This window comes from Hydra vulgaris, chromosome 02 (assembly GCF_038396675.1).
Source record: "Hydra vulgaris chromosome 02, alternate assembly HydraT2T_AEP".
In the NCBI taxonomy this organism is placed as follows: Eukaryota; Metazoa; Cnidaria; class Hydrozoa; order Anthoathecata; family Hydridae; genus Hydra; species Hydra vulgaris.
Genome location: NC_088921.1, coordinates 58,991,604 through 59,010,384, shown reverse-complemented (window position 1 = coordinate 59,010,384; position 18,781 = coordinate 58,991,604). Strand labels below are relative to the sequence as shown.

Below are 18,781 nucleotides of genomic sequence, written 5' to 3'. Positions count from 1 at the left end.
TTTTTTAGAAAAATGTTATAGAAAATTAAAAAATAAAATTAGTTTCATGTATCATTGTCATAAAAATGCAACAGAAAGCTCGTCTAGATTATTACTTCAGTGTTGGTAAGTTTTTTAGTATTTGTTTTTTAATCCTTATTTAAGTCAAAAAAACAATTTGTTGAAAAAGTTGCTAAAAAAGCAAACTTCAAAATTTTAAATTATCCTTCTAGTAAAATTAAAAAACATTATTTTATATTTTTACTATTTTGTTGTTTAATATAAAGTTTATTACTCTTTTTTATTTGTGGTTTGAATTTTTTTATTTGCGCTTTGTCACTAATTCCTTCATTACTGAAATAGAGATAAGGGGAGGGCTTCATAACATACATTGACCGATGTCTTGGGATATAGTCAGGTTGTATCTGTATAGAGATCTATTGGGAAAAAGTCTTTTTTTTCAATATTTTTTTTTTGTAAACTTTGTATGATCTCTTTAAACTTTTTTTATAGTCCAAAAACAGATATTATGTCATCAGAGTTTGACCCATGGTTTATTTCCATTATATATTCAGGAATTAAGTGTTAGACATGATGGACATGTGCGAGACAATATTTACTGCGCTATGGCAATATGGAGCATGTCTCTTGGATATAGGTTTGCAATTTTTGTTTTTGATGCAGTTTGATATTTGATTTTTTTTTTTTTTCAAATAGTTCTTTTACTGTTTTAAATTTTCTTATATGTTGTTGTTGATTTGTTTTTTTTTACTACAATTTTTTAAATATAGACATCTGGATAATGATGGAGGTCGAACACACTTATTACAACAAAGTACTGTAAAGTGTATGCGAGGTCTACTTTTTTTTTTTATGCTGCAAGCTGATAAGGTTAGTCAATATAGTTGATGTACATACATTCACACTTTTAGTAGTTACATAGTCATATTTTTTTTAAATTTATGGAATGTAGTTTAATTTTCTAATTCAATCCCAACAAGACTGCAAGCACTATTAAGTTGGGAGTTACTAAAAAGCAAAGGTTAGAGTTAATTAGCAAGGAAATGGTTGACAAAAGTCTTAAAAAGTTGTTGGTTGTTTGAGTCAGAAAAACTTAAAGATAAGAGAGAAATGCAAAGGCTTGAAGTGCAGGAAAAAAATTAGATGAATACAATTTTTTAGATCATGCAGTAACAGATATAATAAATGATAGGACTTCGCTGAATGAAGAGTCAAGCGAGAATGAGTTTTGGTTGAAGGAACTATTGACAATTGCTCCTTTGAGCAAGGTCCATGATTGCATTGTAGAAAAAAGAGAAAGAGATGCAACTTTGCCATGATGGGAGAGAGGCCCAAGCCTGGAAAATAAAGCAGGTCCAATTATGTTTACAATGTGTTTTTAGACCTTGTCCAAGATGCAAGAGAAATTGCATCATTAGAAGAACCAGCCCAAATATGACAACAGTATTTCATACAGGGACGAATAAGAGATTTTTAGAGGTAGAGAATGGAATCAGGAGTAAGATTAAGGCAAGCACAATAAAGGAAAGCAACCTTAGAAGATGCTAACTTTGCTGTCAATTGTGTATATGGTTTCCATGAGAAGTCAGTAGTGAACAATAATCCAAGAAGATGTAAAGAAGAGGAATCAGTGAAAGGGTTCCCATTAGGAATCTTGACAGTATTGCAATAGATGTTTGCAGTAAATAACTGAGTTTTGTTGAAGTTAAAGTTAGCAAGACACTGCTAGCCCTAATTTGTCACAGAAGTTCAGTTCAATATCAGCAGTTTAAGTAAATGTGACTCATAGATAGAGCATAGCATCCCAAGCATCGCACTATATAGTTGTCTCAGTCCTGCTAATTAACCCAAAATCAAAATTTCAGACTCCTTATATGGCCTTGACAATGCACACCAAAAGGGTAGTTTAACAAGGACACTATCCATGCGCAATATGGCACTGTTAATACTCTGACATTTTACAGCTGTGATGGAATCAGCCTCTCTGAGACTTACCATTGAGTTCAAAAAACCTCCTACCAGCCAGCCTCAAAACCATTAAACTGAGTTTTAAAGCTGTATCCTTATTAGGAGATAACAGGAAGAGTTGCATAGCTGCTATTAAGGAAGCACAAGCAAAAATCTATGAGTAGAGTCAGTAAGATCCAGCATTCATCATCCAAGGCAGAAAACAGTTAAGCAAAGGTTTACATCTATGCCAGCCTTACGAAAAAGAGTTTTAAGGCTGGTCAACAGGATTCTGGTTCCACCTAAAGTCTTTACCTATGTGGCCTTCTACAGTAGCTAAATGCACTTAACATGCCAAAGATGAATATTTTTATCAAGACACCATCTCTAGCTCTAAACATGCAAATATACTAAAATCTACAGTCATAAATATTTTAGATAAGTTTAAAACTACTCAAAACACAGAAAGAAAGCCAGGAATTGAAAAAGGAAAAAAAAAAATTTCTTTCCATAAATTGGGTAAAATTGATTCTTAGTTAAATAGTAAGGTATATTCCAACTAGTCAAGAGAGATCTAGCAAGAACATTCAAAATGTCACAAATGCTAAATAAGATGCTTAAAAAGGATTTAAAGGAATTTGACAAAAAAAGTAAAAACAATGATGAAAGTATGTGCATAGTTGATATGAAAACAAAAAAATATTTCAATGCAGATTTTTTAACTTCCCAGTCAACAGTTTTACTATGAGAACTAACCTTTTCACTAAAAAGGCCTGCTAATCTCTGACTGCTAATCTTGACTGCTAATCTTGACTGCTAATCTCTACATTTAGGCATCCCTCCAAAAAAGCTTTTGCTATTTATAAAAAAGCACAAATGCTGATATTTCTTTTTGCCCGATCTAGTTGCTTATTACTATTCTAAGAAGGTTCTCCATTGGTACAAAGATAATTCCAAATACTGTGGAAGTTACTTCTAAAAATGTAAAGTCTCCTAACTGCCCAGAAGAGCGCAAGAATGAAGATTCTTGGGCAATAGTTAAAGAAATTCTTCAAAAGGCAGATGGAGTGGCAATAAATGACAAATACTTCCTTAACTCCAAAAAATTTGTAAACTACTTGGGTGTAAAGTAGACGAATACTTTGCCTGGATCTACCATTATAACGATATCTCCAATAAGTTGAATAGATCCCTTTTTATTCTGTCAAAGCTAAGACATTTCATACAACAAAAAACTTTAAAATCTATTTACTATGCTTTATTTCACTCTCACCTCACATATTGTCTTCTATCATGGAGTCAAACCATAAGTATTGTGAATCGCCTATTTATCATGCAGAAAAAAGTAATCAGGTATATTGGATTTCTACCAAAAAGTTACCATACATCCACATCTTTTAACGCATTACAAATTTTAAATATGCATGATATAATTAAAATAGAAAATTATTTATTAACAGCTGCCTTAACAAAAAGCTACCTCCTATATTTAATAAATAGTTTACTTTACACAGTGCAATTAGCTGTCAAGAAAGTCTCGTAGAGGTGCATTGAGTGTGCAAACATATTATACAAAATCCTACAGTAAACACTCCTTTAAATACTCTGCATTAATGAACTGAAATCAACTTCAAAGTAAATTAAAAAAATAAATAAAAAAAATCCCTTTTTGCAATATTAAAAAATATTTATAAAAATATGTCCTCAAAACTAAATTAAAATACTAAATAAAAAACTTGTTACATCAAAGTAAATAGATACAAAAATTGTATTGGTCATAAAAGATTTATCATATAAATATGTTGATTAACAGCAACCTTCTGTGTGTGTATTAGTTTTTTTTTGTTTTTTTGTTTTGCCCATGGCCGGTTTCCTCGATTTGGTCAGGCTATATGAGAATGAACTATCCAGAATGTACTGTACATGTTATTTATAACATGCTTATGTAAAACATCTATATTTCTGGTAAATATATTGCTTTTTGTTTGTTTGTTGTTTTGTTTAAACTTTTTATTGCTTGTGTTATTTCTATATGTTTGAACTGTTATGTTACTGGGAGTAAACATTGTTTATTTTATTATACTGCTCGAAGAAGAAGGGGATGGTTAGAATATTGTCAAAAAATTATATTGTTTTGAAAGTCTCATTTTTTAAAAGACATGTTTTTCAACTACTAATGATAATGTAAATGAAAAACAGATAATTAAAAAAATTGATCAACAAGATTTTAGAAATTATGGGCATACCATCGCACAAGAGACATAATCTAATGTACTATAACACTACAGACATGATCTACTGTATCAAAACACTACTGATATGATTTACTATGGGAGATCATGTCCGTTTATGCTTTTTTTTTTGCAAATGGCATTTTAATTAATTCTTTATTAATTATGTCATGACATAATGTACCATGGTTAGTTGAAATTAAAAAAATAGAGTGTTGAATTGTTGTTATTTTTGACAAGTTATATGCAAGCTGGCATTTAATAATATCTGCATATTGATCTTTATCAGATTTTGAGGCTAGATAGCTCAGTTAGTAAATATTGTTAAATATAAATAAAACTTGAAAATATGTGGCGCAAGAACAAAGTAATCCAGTATTTGCCTTTTTATAAGTAATAGTAGTATATAACATATAATCAATAACAGAAGCTACACAACTAGTTGGTTTCCAATAATTGAAGTTACTAATTGAAGTTATTTGTAACACAAATTAAAAAATCGCTAAGCTATATCCTTGGTTATAAGTAGTATTATCTAGTAAAATTTATTATTAATAATAATGGAAATATTGATGAGTTTATTATTATTATTATTTTTATTACTTAATGGGGTTTTTCAGAGATTTTTCCTCATGTTCTTTTTTAAATATGTTTCCTTGTTTAATTTAAAATATATAAGTTTTTAATTTTATAGGTTGAAGCTTTCAAAAAAGAACAGCAACCTGATAATGCTTTAAGTGTAAAGTTTGATATAATAACTGCTGATGTATGGGTAGATCCATCTTATAAAAATTTACAGGTATTTAATATATGACTTGCAGGTGGCTTAAAAAAAATCAGCAGTAATCTGCTGTAGAAATAATTTGAGTTAAAAATTTAAAGTTTTTTAAAATATAATCAATAATAGGTCATGATATTTTAAGATTTAAAGCTAATTTTTTGCCTTCCATATATTGGATATATATATATATATATATATATATATATATATATATATATATATATATATATATATGTATATAATTTTATTATATATTATCATATATTAAAACCTAGCCTTATAAAGACAGAAAGTTAAAAAAAAATTTGCTTAAGCACGTTCTCTTTTTTTTGTAAGTATATACATTACCAGTATTTTTAACTTTATAAAAGCTGCTTATAAGTTTAGCATGCTCGCCCTCCCTAAAGCTTTTAAGGAGAGCTTTTATATTTTATTTCAGAAAAAGTCATAGTAAATTATTCTTTCCTTATTTAATATAATATTACAAAAAAATCTTTAAAGTAATATGTGATATTTTAAAAGTTTGTTTTATATTAATTCATGATATTTGTTTAATTCAAGATATTCATAATAATAATAGTCTGAAGTTTCACATGGAGAAAAAAAATAAGTCAAGAAATCAAAAAGCATATTATTGGCCTCAATATGGGAGGTCACTCTAATATTGAAATATCTTGAATTTAAAAGTGTGTTTCACCTTCATGTTTAAGTAGAGCTATTGCCAAGTTTATTGAAACTGGTAGTACTGCTGACAAAAAACATTCTGGATGACCAAGAATGACAACTATCACTGATAATAATTCTATTTATGGAGATAATTCTATTTGTGGAGGTTGTGCAGAACTAGTAACTTCAGCTGAAGATCTATGAGAAATGTTAAAAGATTCGTTTAATGGTTTAACAGTTGAATATTAGTAAACATTTTGATTCTATAAAAAGATGTGCATTATGCATTAAAAAAAGAGATAGTCACATACCTTATTAAGGTTCGTCCTAAAAACAACTTCTAAAGTGTGTGCTAAACAGAAGAGCAGCTTTTTTTTTCTTATTCTGTATTTGATTAATTTCTTCCAAAAAATTAATTATTTTCTTTTCATTATCTTTCTCTTTTTTTTTTTCTCTCAATATGTTTTAAATATACTAAAAATTAAATTTTGTATTTAAAATAGCTAAAAAAAAATTCTATTTTTTGAGTTCTAAAAAAAAAGTAAATTCAATATTTAATAGTTATGTAAAATGCTTTTTTTTCTGGTGCTGCTGCTTCAATTTTTATAGGTTATTTAAATAGGGGCCATTTTGAAAGTACAGATCACAAAAGTGTGGATATATGGTCATTAAACTTAAATATATATATATATACACACATAATTTTCCTGAATTTTTAATTGATTAAATGTATTAACTATTTTTAGATTGATTGCATATCCTTGTATCTCCTTGTGCTAACCCAAATGATAGCATCTGGTTTGAATGTAAGTCTAACAAACTTTTAATTTTTTTAAATTGGACCAGAGTATATAGTTGTGTCTGCAGCAAGTATTTTATAGTTGTGTCTACAGCAGTTATTCTAGTCATTTTAGAGGTAAGATTTACATATAGGCTATTAATATAGATGAGATACTACAAAGGAATAAGAACGAAACTAGATACTAAACTAGAAACTAAAAACTAAAACAAGAATGAGATACCCCAGATGTTACTGGAAATAAAAGGAGAGTGTTGTCTCTCAAGAACCACTTAAATACTGTGATTAAAAAGGAGTAATTCAAAAATTTCAAAATCATTCCTAAATGCATCATATGAATAAAAAACCTCCAGTATTTTTATTTCAAAAGTTTTTTTAAATAAGTGTTTCAATGCTGAAAATTCAGTATTGAAATAATAGGTTAGAAAATATTAGTTTTTTTTCTTAATATTTATCAAAAGATTTTGTTTTTTAATTAGAGGAATGTTTCTAAAATGAAAAAAAATTGTTTTGCTTTATCCTCGGGAAAGATATTAAAATCTACCTAGATAAAATATTAAATATTTGTTAATGGGCTTTGTAAATATTTTTCAAAAGTCTCAAACACTTAACTACAGAGATAAAATATGAGATTTAGTAGTTTGAGAATAATCAGGCTTAATATTAGACGATACATTTTTTGTATTAATTTCTTGCAATTTTATAAGAATGTTTGTTCTTTGGAGAGCTGTTCTGGTAAAAAAAGATGATCGAAATATTCATGATTAGGAACAGCTATAATAGAGTTTCTCCTGGCAGTACAATGAAATTTCTATCTTCTGATATTCTGCTATGCTAACTATTTAGCATAGCAGACAATATTGAACAAAAATTTGAAAAAATTATCTGTTTAATAGATTCTCCTTTTCTAATCAATTGTTGTGTTTGTTATTCAATAAAAAAAAAAACTTTCTGCATAGGGATAAAGTATATGGGATGGTGTGCATAATTTGTTATATGGGTATAAATGACTTTATTTTTAAATGAGCCATTAATTTTTATTAGGAAATATAATCAGATGTTAGTTTATGTTTCATTTAATTTGTAATATAGTTTTCTTGCCATGTGTGTGACAAAATAACATGAGTTTTTTTTATATGATGTTAGGACCATGTCATTTTGACATTTTGACCTGGTAATCTTTTGCAAAACTTAACGCTCAGTGTCATACAACTTTTTTATATTTCTTGCTTTGCCTCGCTTAAAGAATGGATTCGAAGGTGGTTAAAACTTCATAAATTTTTTTCAAAAAATCTCAAAATTTAAAACTGCATTCCAAGTGATTAAAACATTTTCAGAAATATTTTTTTCCCCAACAGTTTTTTTTTCATAATCTGAAAATATACAAACAAAACTCAAGCAATTTGGAGGAGTTCTTTTCCACAGTTTCAGGAATTCACCTGATTTAACAAAAATTGCTCTTAAATATAGCGTTATGGAAATGCTGATATATACTATTAACATATCTTTTATAAGTTATTGGTGCAATAATGTTTAAAGTTTTGGTGAATAGTATTAGATAAACTGTAGTAAGCTACAGACAACTTTCTTAACTGTTGTAAATAAGTTTTTGTTTGAAAAAGTAAATTTGTTTCAAAAAGTAATATATTTTTCTTTATAATTGATTATACATTTTTTTAAATAATCTGAAATTCTTCTTTATAGATCATTGCTACAATTGATGAAGTACACTTTATTCAAAACCTTGTTTACTATGTGGAAAGAAGTTATCGAACTGCAGATTTTGGCATATGGGAGAGAGGCACAAGGTACAATAATGGTCGCAGAGAACTTCATGCTAGGTAAATCATTTTAGAAACTGAGTAGTGCAATTCAAAAAAATTATACTGTACATTTTAATATAAATCATGTGTTAAAAATGCTTATTCTAGCTGTTTATAGATTTAAAGGTGTATTGGTAATACACCTTTATTAGGGCGTATTGGTATAGAGTAAAGACTTTTAAAGTCTTTTATGTGTATGTTTTTTTGAGATGCTTTATTGGCTTAGAAGGAAATAAACGTTCAGGATAATAATTATTTGTTTTTGCTCTTTTTCTCATGGAGATCAATTAGTATACTAAATATCTAAAATATATAAACCTAAAATTAACAATTTAGTACATTTAGGCACTTTCTAGTTAAAATTTTTGTCCAAAAATGTAAATTAATAATTAGTAATCTAGTCCTCTACATGCCCATAAATACATAATGCCCTCAACTTATATAAGTCATAAATACAGAACCTCGACAAACAAGACCGCTGTGCGGAGAAACAAGTTGAGCGTGGTACTGCCAGGGACAAGGTGGGAATCAAACTCGGAACCTCTTACTTATGAAGCAAGCACTCTACCACTACACCACTACCGCATGTAATAATATGTAATAAAATAGTACCATATTATGAACTTATAACTTTATCTAAATAAATGATCTGACCCTTTAAAAACACATGAAGGGTATTTATAAAGAATTTTTTAGCACAGTCTTATTTTTATTGACGCAATTTCAAAAGCTCTGAATATTCTCATCAAGTTTTACGCCAAATTAAAGTTACTTACATATATACATAAGAATGTTTTAGCATAGTCTTATTTTTATGAACACAATTTTTAAAAGCTCTGAATATTCTTGTCAAGTTTTACACCAAATTAAAGCTACTTAATTTGAATCATTTAAACCGACATCCGAAGCAGTTTCTCCTGACATGACACGCCTTTTTCGAATTCTACATTCCACTGAAATATCCCATTTTTTGCACATTTCCTCAGCTTTTGTAATGGATGAGGTGCATAATGCATTTCTCCAAATTTCAATTTTATCAGTCAAAGCTCCTAATTGAATTAAGGCTTGGTTGAAAGTGATTTCTTTACTTTGTAAGCACTTTTGAATTCGGTCAATTGAAGGAAGTATTTCAGACCAGAAGTACAAAAGAGCCACAAACTCAAACCTTTGAATGGCAGAAAAATTAAGTCCAGCATCACCTCGTGAGTCAAGCGTTTCTCCAGAAGAGTCATGTAACATTTCCAAAGCTGCCAACACCTCCTCAAGTTGAGTTGATATGGAGGTAACTGCAGCTGCTTTTGAACTCCATCTTGTGTCTGAATGGCTTTTTACTGTTATTTTCACATATTCCTTCCAAACTTCCCGTCTATGAGTTGATGATGAGAAAAAACAAATAACTTTTCCAATGTGCCAAAAAAAGTTACAGCTTGACTATTTACATATGCAGCATGTACTCCAACCAAATTTAAGAAGTGGTTATTGCAAGGGACAAATATTGCTAATGAATTCAAGTCTAATATTGGTTTTTTAACTCCAGAATTAGCCCCTGCCATTGTTGCTTGATTATCATAGGATTGGCCCCTGCAGTCTTGAAAATTCAATCCATCTAAATTAAGCTTTTTTGTTATTTCCGTTGTAATCGCTTCAGCTGATTTACCATGAGTTTGAATAAATTCTAAAAAAGCTTTTTTTACTGTGACTTTGCCTCTTTCAATATCAACATATCTAATAATTTGAGACATTAGTTCAACATGTGATGAATCAGGAGTGGTATCAAAAATGATGCTGTAATACTTCCCATTTTTTACATTAAGTATTATAGATTTATGTACTTCTGAACCAAGCAGATTAATTAGTTCATTTTGAATTCCACGAGAGAAATATGATAAAGAACCAGATTTTGAGCTGACTGATTCTAAATGTTCTTTCATGAATGGGTCAAATTTGGCTAGAAACTTCATAAGAGCAAGGAAATTTCCAGAGTTTTATCTGATTGTATAGACTCATTATGACCTCTTAATGCTAAATTTTGCTGGCCAAACATTTGAATTCCTGCAGTAACACGCTCTAAAACTTGCTTCCATTTTTGAGCAGCTCTAGTTACTTGAATCTGAAGCTGATCATCAATTAGCCCACCATTTTTGAAGCCTCTTTCCAATTCTTCCACTTTAAAAATGCCGAACGATGAGCAGAGCTTCCCTCATGACTTGGAATTCGTGGATTAAGCTTCTTCCAGTGTGAAAATCCTTTTTCAAGATCAAAGCTGCTTCTTGTAGATAAATTAGATTCTCGATTAAATAGGCAGCAGCAGAAATAAAACAAGGCATTTTTTGTAGGAGAATAACATAACCATGTTCGTAAGACTTTTTGTTCATTGTGAAGTGTACGTGTAAACCATTTCTTAGACAATTTTTTTTTTTTTCATCAGTTGGGAAAGGGAAGTTTTGAGTTTGCAATGTCTCTGTTCCAATTTGTACCACATTCCAATATCATGGTGAGACTTTTTTTTTCTTAATTCTTTGACTTGATCATAATTATCTTTTTCTATGTCTGCATGCAAAATTCCATTATGACACACTTCTATTTCTTGTTCTACTTCTGAAATAATTTCTGTAGAAACTGTGTTACTTGAAGCTAAGATGCCAGTCAATATAGCAGAGGTTGATGCAGTACTTGTAGAAGAAATTGGGTTTGAAGGAGTAACATTGGTTGTTGAAGCAACTACAAAATAAACAAATTATATATTTTTTCTTAGTAATAAAAGCTTATTTTCATGTTAGTCTTTTTACCTTCTAACAAATGTTGTTTTTTCACAAATGTTTCCATGAAAGATTTGGATGAAGCATCTTCGTTTGCTCTTTTTGCAGCACTTTTTCTCTTTTGAGATCCACTTGCCTTTTGTCTTTTCATTTTTAGAAATGATTTTTTCTCACTTCTTTATCTACTTTTGTAGTTTTGTTCTTCTTTTCTTCAATTTACGCCATTTTGTTTGTTTTGATCGTAGTAAACTTAATAAGCGAACCTCAAACCAGTTGAGATTGATTTCAGAATTGCCATACTATCAAATATGCTCTCCATATATTAGTGAAAAAAAGAATAAATTTTTAAAATAATTATAATTAAAAAAATCATTTAAAAAATAAAAATATCAGTGAAAATAAAAAAAAATCCTTAAAATTTTTTTTTTCTTTCAATGGTCAATTTGGCGCCCAGGGCGGCTGTTCCCTTTGCCCCACCGTAGATCTGCCTATGTAAGTAATCCCCAATACAAATCTTTAATTGAGGGCATGCAAAAATATCTCAGGATTATCTCAAAAATGTTTGCTGTGCAACCCCTATGTTTAATGATAATGTGCTGGTGTAATGAAGTTGTATTTAATATAGTGCTGTGTAATATAAATTAGGTCTTCCATCACTTTACAGGACACCAAGATATTTTGATATTGGCCAATAGTTACTTTCCATAAACTTGTTTTTTTATATATATTTAAAGGGGTTGCTTTGGCCTCTATTCATTTGCAACTATAGCGACTATAATAGAAAAATTGAAATTTATTATTAAAGATACAAACAGTTTTTCAGAACTCTGTGATAAATTTCACCTGATTCACTTTTATTGGAGTATTTGTAAAGTAAAAGTGAAGTAATGGGTGATGTGTATCAGTGAACATTAACTTATTTGTAGTTACTGTATGTAGTCATTTAGTAATGTATAAATGCGTGTTTAGATAACATGTCTGATATCACTCTGAAATAGCCTATAGCCTGGGGCTTCAGTACATACATCAACTATCTTATAGCCTTCTGCTACATAGGAGTGCTGCTACATTGTCTGAGAGTTTGGGATGGGGCAGCAATCTTTTTTTTCCCTGTTCTTTATTTATTTCTTGTTTTTCTTAAAAAGCGGTATGCTATAAAGATCAGCAAATAGGATAAGCAATTGCTGATATATATACACTATAATATATAAAATATATATATTAGGGATATGACTTTTTAATTTTTTTTCAAATAAAATGTTTCCTGTATCATAAATCGATGAACTTTTACCTAAAATCATGAAAAAAGGCCCAAATAGCTTTCTGCAACAAAAAAAGGTCACCCCCAAAATAAAAATTTGATTTACCATTTTTATACATTCATTTTTGACCGATGTTTTAATCTTAAGCTTAATTCTCAGCTTAATTCTATTTATTTCATTATTTTGTTATGAATTTATAAATATAACGCCACACGTTACCATGGCAACGAAACGGCCGTGTGCCGGCAAATACTTGGAATTGTTATGTGATGACGTCATTGTGTTACCACGGTGATATAGACGACTGTAACAGACTGTAGAAGATTATAGAACTTAGTAGAACATTCTGGAAGCTCTAAATAATTATATAAGTGAGCTGCTGTCAGAGCTCAGTGTTGATAATGTGAATAGTTCTATGAAGTACTCTGCGTGTAACTGAGCTAATAAGGAACTACTGTAGCGAACTAAAGACGCTGTAAGTGTACGAAGTATAAGTAGTTGTAGCATTATCGTTAGGATACGGACTGGATTATCGAACTGTTATCAACATTGACTGGATTATCGAACTATAATTGGATTACTATACAGTTAAAGTATTTTATTAATTAAACGACTTTATTAAACGGATATTTACGCTCAGCTATCCGTAAAGTCGTAACAATATTATATGATGTCTCACAAGAAAAGTCATACCACAGTAACAAAGAACAAGAAGACTTGGACTGAAAATTTGGTGAGATTTCAAGAGTCACACAGAAGAAGAGGAAGCGTGGCTGTAGAAGAACATTCACTCGATGAAAAATCCAGAATACCACTTCAATTGCAGATCGTAGGAAGATACCAGTTTCTCGGAGCATATGTTAAAGGAAGAAAAGAACGAATAGACCAAATTTCTAAGGAAATTACAAAATTGTGGGACAATAAACTGAATTTTCCACGTGCGTCTGATCAAGTGATAAGAGCAAAGCTTATGAAGGTGCTGAAGGTCTATGATGAATGTGTCAAGCGTGGAAAATATGATGTTCTCAATGCATTATTTGACATCACGAAAGTGAATGGCCAGTGGTTATCCTCGGAAGATAAACGTCTATACCACCTACAAAAAGAAAGTAAAGGACAGGTGGGGTACTCAACAGGACAAGTGGCAAGTAAAGAAACCATTCACCCTTCCAAGAGAAGGAAAGTCCAGTCTGGAACAGCAATACCTTCCACATCACAAGTCCTGTCTACCACAGACAGTGGTACTGAATCTGAAAACTGCAAAAGTAAGAGTGAAGATGATGAAGACGACGACGGTGATAAAGACGATGATGAGGACACTCAGAAAAAAACTAGAAAGCACTACAAAAGTAAATTTGCTGTAAGTATGGTTACATCAAGTGGAGTTTCCACAAAGAAAGCTGCTAAAATATGCAATGTATTATCACAACAAGGTATTGATATTCCAACTCCAAGTCAATCAGCAATTTACAAGTCCATATTCAAAGAGGCAGGTAAATTAAAAAAAGAAATGATACAACAACTTAAAATGGAACAGTGGTCCTTACACTTTGACGGCAAACGAATAGATGATAAGGAATATCAGGTAGTTGTACTTCAGAATGAAAGAACTGACGTGAAACTTGATGCACTGCGTTTAAAAGATGGCAAAGCTGAAACTGTTGCTGAAAAAATTGCCAAACTTATTGATGAATACAATTTGTGGAATTCAATTAAGATGATCATTACTGATACAACAAACGTCAATACTGGGAAGAGAAATGGAGTTGTTGTGAAGTTGCAACGTATGTTTAAATTAAAGGGTGTCACAATACCACAATTTATCGGTTGTCAGCATCACGTACTAGACAGGATTCTCCGTCTGGTGATGGACGAAGAACTTGGGGGTGATACCAAATCTCCAAACATTGAATACCCATTTGTGTCTGAACTGTTGAATAAGTATGATGAACTGAAGGATAAGTTTGTGAATGGAACTGTAGAAATTCTTGATAAATCAGGGTGGAGAGACGATATGAAGTTTTTGTACCATTTAACAAGAGTGTTTAGGTTCTATGAAGAACAAAGAAACTTCCCTCTGATTCACTTTCAGAACATTCCTAATATGAGCAATGCCAGATGGAACTCAAGAGCCATTCTCGCCATTCTGGCGTTCATTCTTATGCCTGAAGCGAGAAAGAATTTGGAGAAGGTTTGCAGGTTCATTTCATATGAGTGGGCAGAACATTGGTTTAGTAGTCAAAAGTACAATGACAATGACTTCAAGAATTTATCTGATGTATTGAAGCCTTACAAAAAGGCATTGCAGTCATTCAAAAATCACTGGAAGAAAGAGCCATCCGTCATCGACATACCACGAAGTAATCAGATAGCTGAACGTGCAATCAAGGTGATGCAAGACCTGTATGCTTCCTGCAGAAAGAAAGACAAACTGCAACTTCGATTCATTCTAAGTAATAAGCGCTAGACTCTTTATGAGACGTGAGCATCATGTGACCCATGTACTAAACACAGTAGGCCTATAGACACAGACAGTTATGTATATTGTTGTACTAGACGCTTTGATACTGTTAATTTTGTAATACTTGTATAATTATATATCACATAATGTTTTTTGTTATATCACAGTACATGTTGCATAAATAAATAAAATAACAACAGGAGTATGACTCTTACAACATCTTCAGCCTTTAATATTCATTTACTGTACAAAAGTGTACCTATTGAAAATTCGATTTTTTGGTTTTGGGGTGACCTTTTTTCAAAATATGTCAAAATGAAACATCTATTCGTTCTTTTTACATAAAAGTTCATTGAATTACGATACAGGCCTAGTAGGTTGCAAAAAAGTCATATCCCTAATATATATGTATATATGTGTGTGTGTGTATATGTATATATATATATATATATATATATATATATATATATATATATATATATATATATATATATATCAGCTTTATTTTTATTGTTGTTGTTATTGTTACTATTATTGTTATTACTACTGTTATTATTATATATTACATATTTATAACTTAAGTACAACACCTTTAATAATAGTTAAATTTTTTATTAGTTCTATTGGCATGGCGATTGCAGCACTAGAGGCAATTAATGGTTTTAACTTGTATGGCGATAAGGTAAAAATTCTATATTCTAAATTTTTTTTGGTTGAATTTATGTGGTGATGATATTACAAAACAAAATTTAAATAATACTTTTGAATTTTTAATTGAAATTTAATTTAACAAAAATAGTAACTTGTTACTATTTTTATAGGGAACTTTGTCATCAGTAATATATGTTGATCCAGATGCTCACTATCGTAACAAATCAATTTTACATTCATTACTTCCTAGAGAATCAAATTCTAAGGTTTGATTTTAAGCTGTTGCATCTCGGAATTAAATGGTAAATTTTAGCGAGATTGACGAAATGAAACAAAGCAATTTATCATTTCGGTAGACCTTTGCTTACTTTTTAATTTACCTTTACCATCTTGTTATAACGATAAATAAAAAATCTAATCTTGCTTCATTTCAAGACAAAACGAGACTTTATCCAAAAACCTCTAATTCTTTTGCTGTACCAAATTTAATGAAAATTAACACTTTTTTTTAAAGTTACAGCATTTTATTTTCGCAAAATACTAGGTAATGCTTTAGCCAATCAGAAACCATTGTTTGTCTACAGAGTTTTTTAGTTTTAAGTGAGAAAGTTCAGTAAAAATGGTTTCTCGAATAAGAATTTTTATTCCTATTGATATAGTTTTTAAAATATAGTATATAGTTATTATAACTTCACAATATAATGTAATTTAATAATTGTTATGCAAACAATTCCCTCTGTATAATAATTTCTAACAATCATTCAGAATAACAATCAGCGATTGCGGAATAAGTAATTCCTTTAGGAGAATTACACAGAAAATGATTGCTAAGAGACTAATTGCGCACGAGAAGTTCTCCTTTAAAAGCCGTACTGCTCAACTTAATAGAGGTTGAAATAACGACATGAGAAGACACACAGTTAATATAATAGTTAGTTGTATCAATTTATAATATATAGATCTTTATAATATTTTAATATTATATATAGATATTAATAATATTATACAATTATAATATATAGATATAGAAATAAATATCAAACAAATATTAAAGCAGTTCTCTTTCTTATAAAAAATAAGAAAGAAAAAATATTACATGTGTATATATATATATATATATACATACATACATATATGTATATATATATATATATATATATATATATATATATATATATATGTATATATATATATATATATATATATATATATATATATATATATATATATATATATATATATATATATATATATATATATATATATATATATATATATATATATATATATATATATATATATAGGCCCGTAGGAGCAAAAATTAAAATTATGTAGGGGGGGGGAGGCAGTGCTAGAGAGCTTTTTTTTGGGGGGGGGGGCAATACAACTGGGTAGGTCAAATAGTAGTAGGTCACAAATTTTTTGTAAAAGGAACTTACACCAACAATAGGATAACAAATTAGGTCTTTTCTATCCTTTTTTTTTTATATATTTTAATTTGTAATAGTTTGCTTTTTTCTAAATACTAACTTTAAAATTTTTTATTTTAAAAATTATGGGGGAGGGGGGTCAAATGGCCCTACTGACCCCCCAGTTGCTACGAGCCTGATATATATATACATAGATATAAATCATAATGCATATAATGCATACATGGACATAAAAATATAACATATAAACATATAATATAAATTATAGACATATAAATGTTTATCTATTGATCATCCAGTGGAAGGTGCAACGATGCTGATCGGGTCCAATTTACTGTTATAAAGTAAATATGAAACTTCATAATTCCTAGTTTCTTGTAGTCTTGGTATATGAGAATAAAAAGCATAATAAAGCATTTTTCCATAAAATAAAGTTTAAAAAATCGAGTTACAATAAACTTGTATAAAAATTTCAAAAAATTCATAGGAATTTAGAGAATAAATCTATTTCGTTTCTGCTTGGTCTTGATTTATTTCTTGCTAGATTTTTTTTTTCCCATTACTGTTTTTTTTCTCGTTCTAATTCTAACTGATTTCTCATTACCGTTTTAAATAATTCCGAGATGCAACAGCTTATTTGATTGTTGGTTGTGTTTATTTTTTTAGAAACTTTAAACTGTCTAAAATGTATTTGCTTTTTAAAAATCATTAACTTGTTAACTAGATAGTGGTAACATTTTTTTTTTTTAATTTTTTTTTTTTTTAGACAACTGATGCCGCCTTGTTAACTGTTGTTGGATTTCCTGCATTTTCTATTGATGACGAGATACTAAAAAAGGAAACAAAAAATAAAATTGTTACTCGATTGTCTGTAAGTATTTAAGTTATTTCAATTTTTTTACGAATCAAAACTCTAATCATTTGGTTATGGCTGTTGATAAATATTAGGGTGAAATTTAGATGATCAGTACTTTTATTTAAATAAACAATAATTATAGACCAGTAAAATAATTAAATGATCAGTAAAATAATTAAATGCTCAGTAAAATAATTAAATGATCAGTAAAATAATTAAATGATCAGTAAATTAATTAAATGACCAATTTGGTCATTTAATTTACATTAACATTATATTCTTTTAAAAAAAAAGTTTCTATAAGGGACTGGAAAAGATGTAAAAACACAAAAAAGAATTTTTTTTAATTGATAGATCACTTGTCCAAATTTAAACTCTCAATCGATGTCTGTACACTCAGGTAAATAACCAGAAATTTTCTTCGGGTAAAACAAAATAGGGTTAAAAATGATACATTTTTAGTTGATATCTTGATAAATAGTTTGTTTGGTAATTTTAACTAACTTTAAACTTCTAAAGATTATTTAAGTTATAAACACAACTTGTCTCTACACTTAGGAATCCCTTTAAGAATTATTATTATCTTTTTTTTGAATTTTTTTGACAGTTTTAAAAAATGTCATTGGTTGTTAGTATAGACTTTTTTTTACTTTACATAATTTTGAATTAACAGCTTCTTTCATTTACTTTATGTAAATTAAAGCAGCCGAGTTGCAGTAGTTAGAGTTCTTGCTCCAAACCAAAATGTCAACGCCAACAATGGTTCAACGCCAGCTCCAGCCAAATAAACAGTACTCGGTGATAAGACATTTAGGAACCGTAAGACATTTAGGAACATTTTTAAAACCATACACACAAAAGAACCAGTTGTAAATGTTTACATTTTTGGTGTAAACTAACCCATGCGCAGTAGTTTGCAGGTAAAATTAATAAAAAACAAAAACAAAAATTATTGAAGTGTAATGAATGTATCTTGTTGTACCTTTGGTTGCTCAAGTAGGAAAAAAAGGAGATTGTTTAGGTTTCTATCGAATTCCATATAGAACTGCTAGAAAAATTTATAAGAGCAATAAAATGAAATAAATGGACGTAAAGTTATTTATCCATTAAAACTT

At 29.4% G+C, this 18,781-nt stretch overlaps 1 protein-coding gene across 2 annotated transcripts in view; it reads left to right on the top strand.

The window, feature by feature from the left end:
• LOC100210121 (phosphorylase b kinase regulatory subunit beta) overlaps positions 1-18,781 on the top strand; it is a 65,894-nt gene continuing 47,113 nt past the window's right edge. Inside the window, exons 1-9 of one of the 2 annotated variants that reach the window (XM_065791532.1) lie at positions 1-105; positions 493-637; positions 771-870; positions 4,873-4,977; positions 6,372-6,431; positions 8,129-8,265; positions 15,348-15,411; positions 15,551-15,646; positions 17,577-17,681. In XM_065791532.1, coding sequence (XP_065647604.1) covers positions 66-105; positions 493-637; positions 771-870; positions 4,873-4,977; positions 6,372-6,431; positions 8,129-8,265; positions 15,348-15,411; positions 15,551-15,646; positions 17,577-17,681 — 852 coding nt within the window. In that variant the 5' untranslated portion in view covers positions 1-65. The remainder of the gene's footprint in view (positions 106-492; positions 638-770; positions 871-4,872; positions 4,978-6,371; positions 6,432-8,128; positions 8,266-15,347; positions 15,412-15,550; positions 15,647-17,576; positions 17,682-18,781) is intronic. The other variant, XM_065791531.1, reaches the window with a different exon arrangement.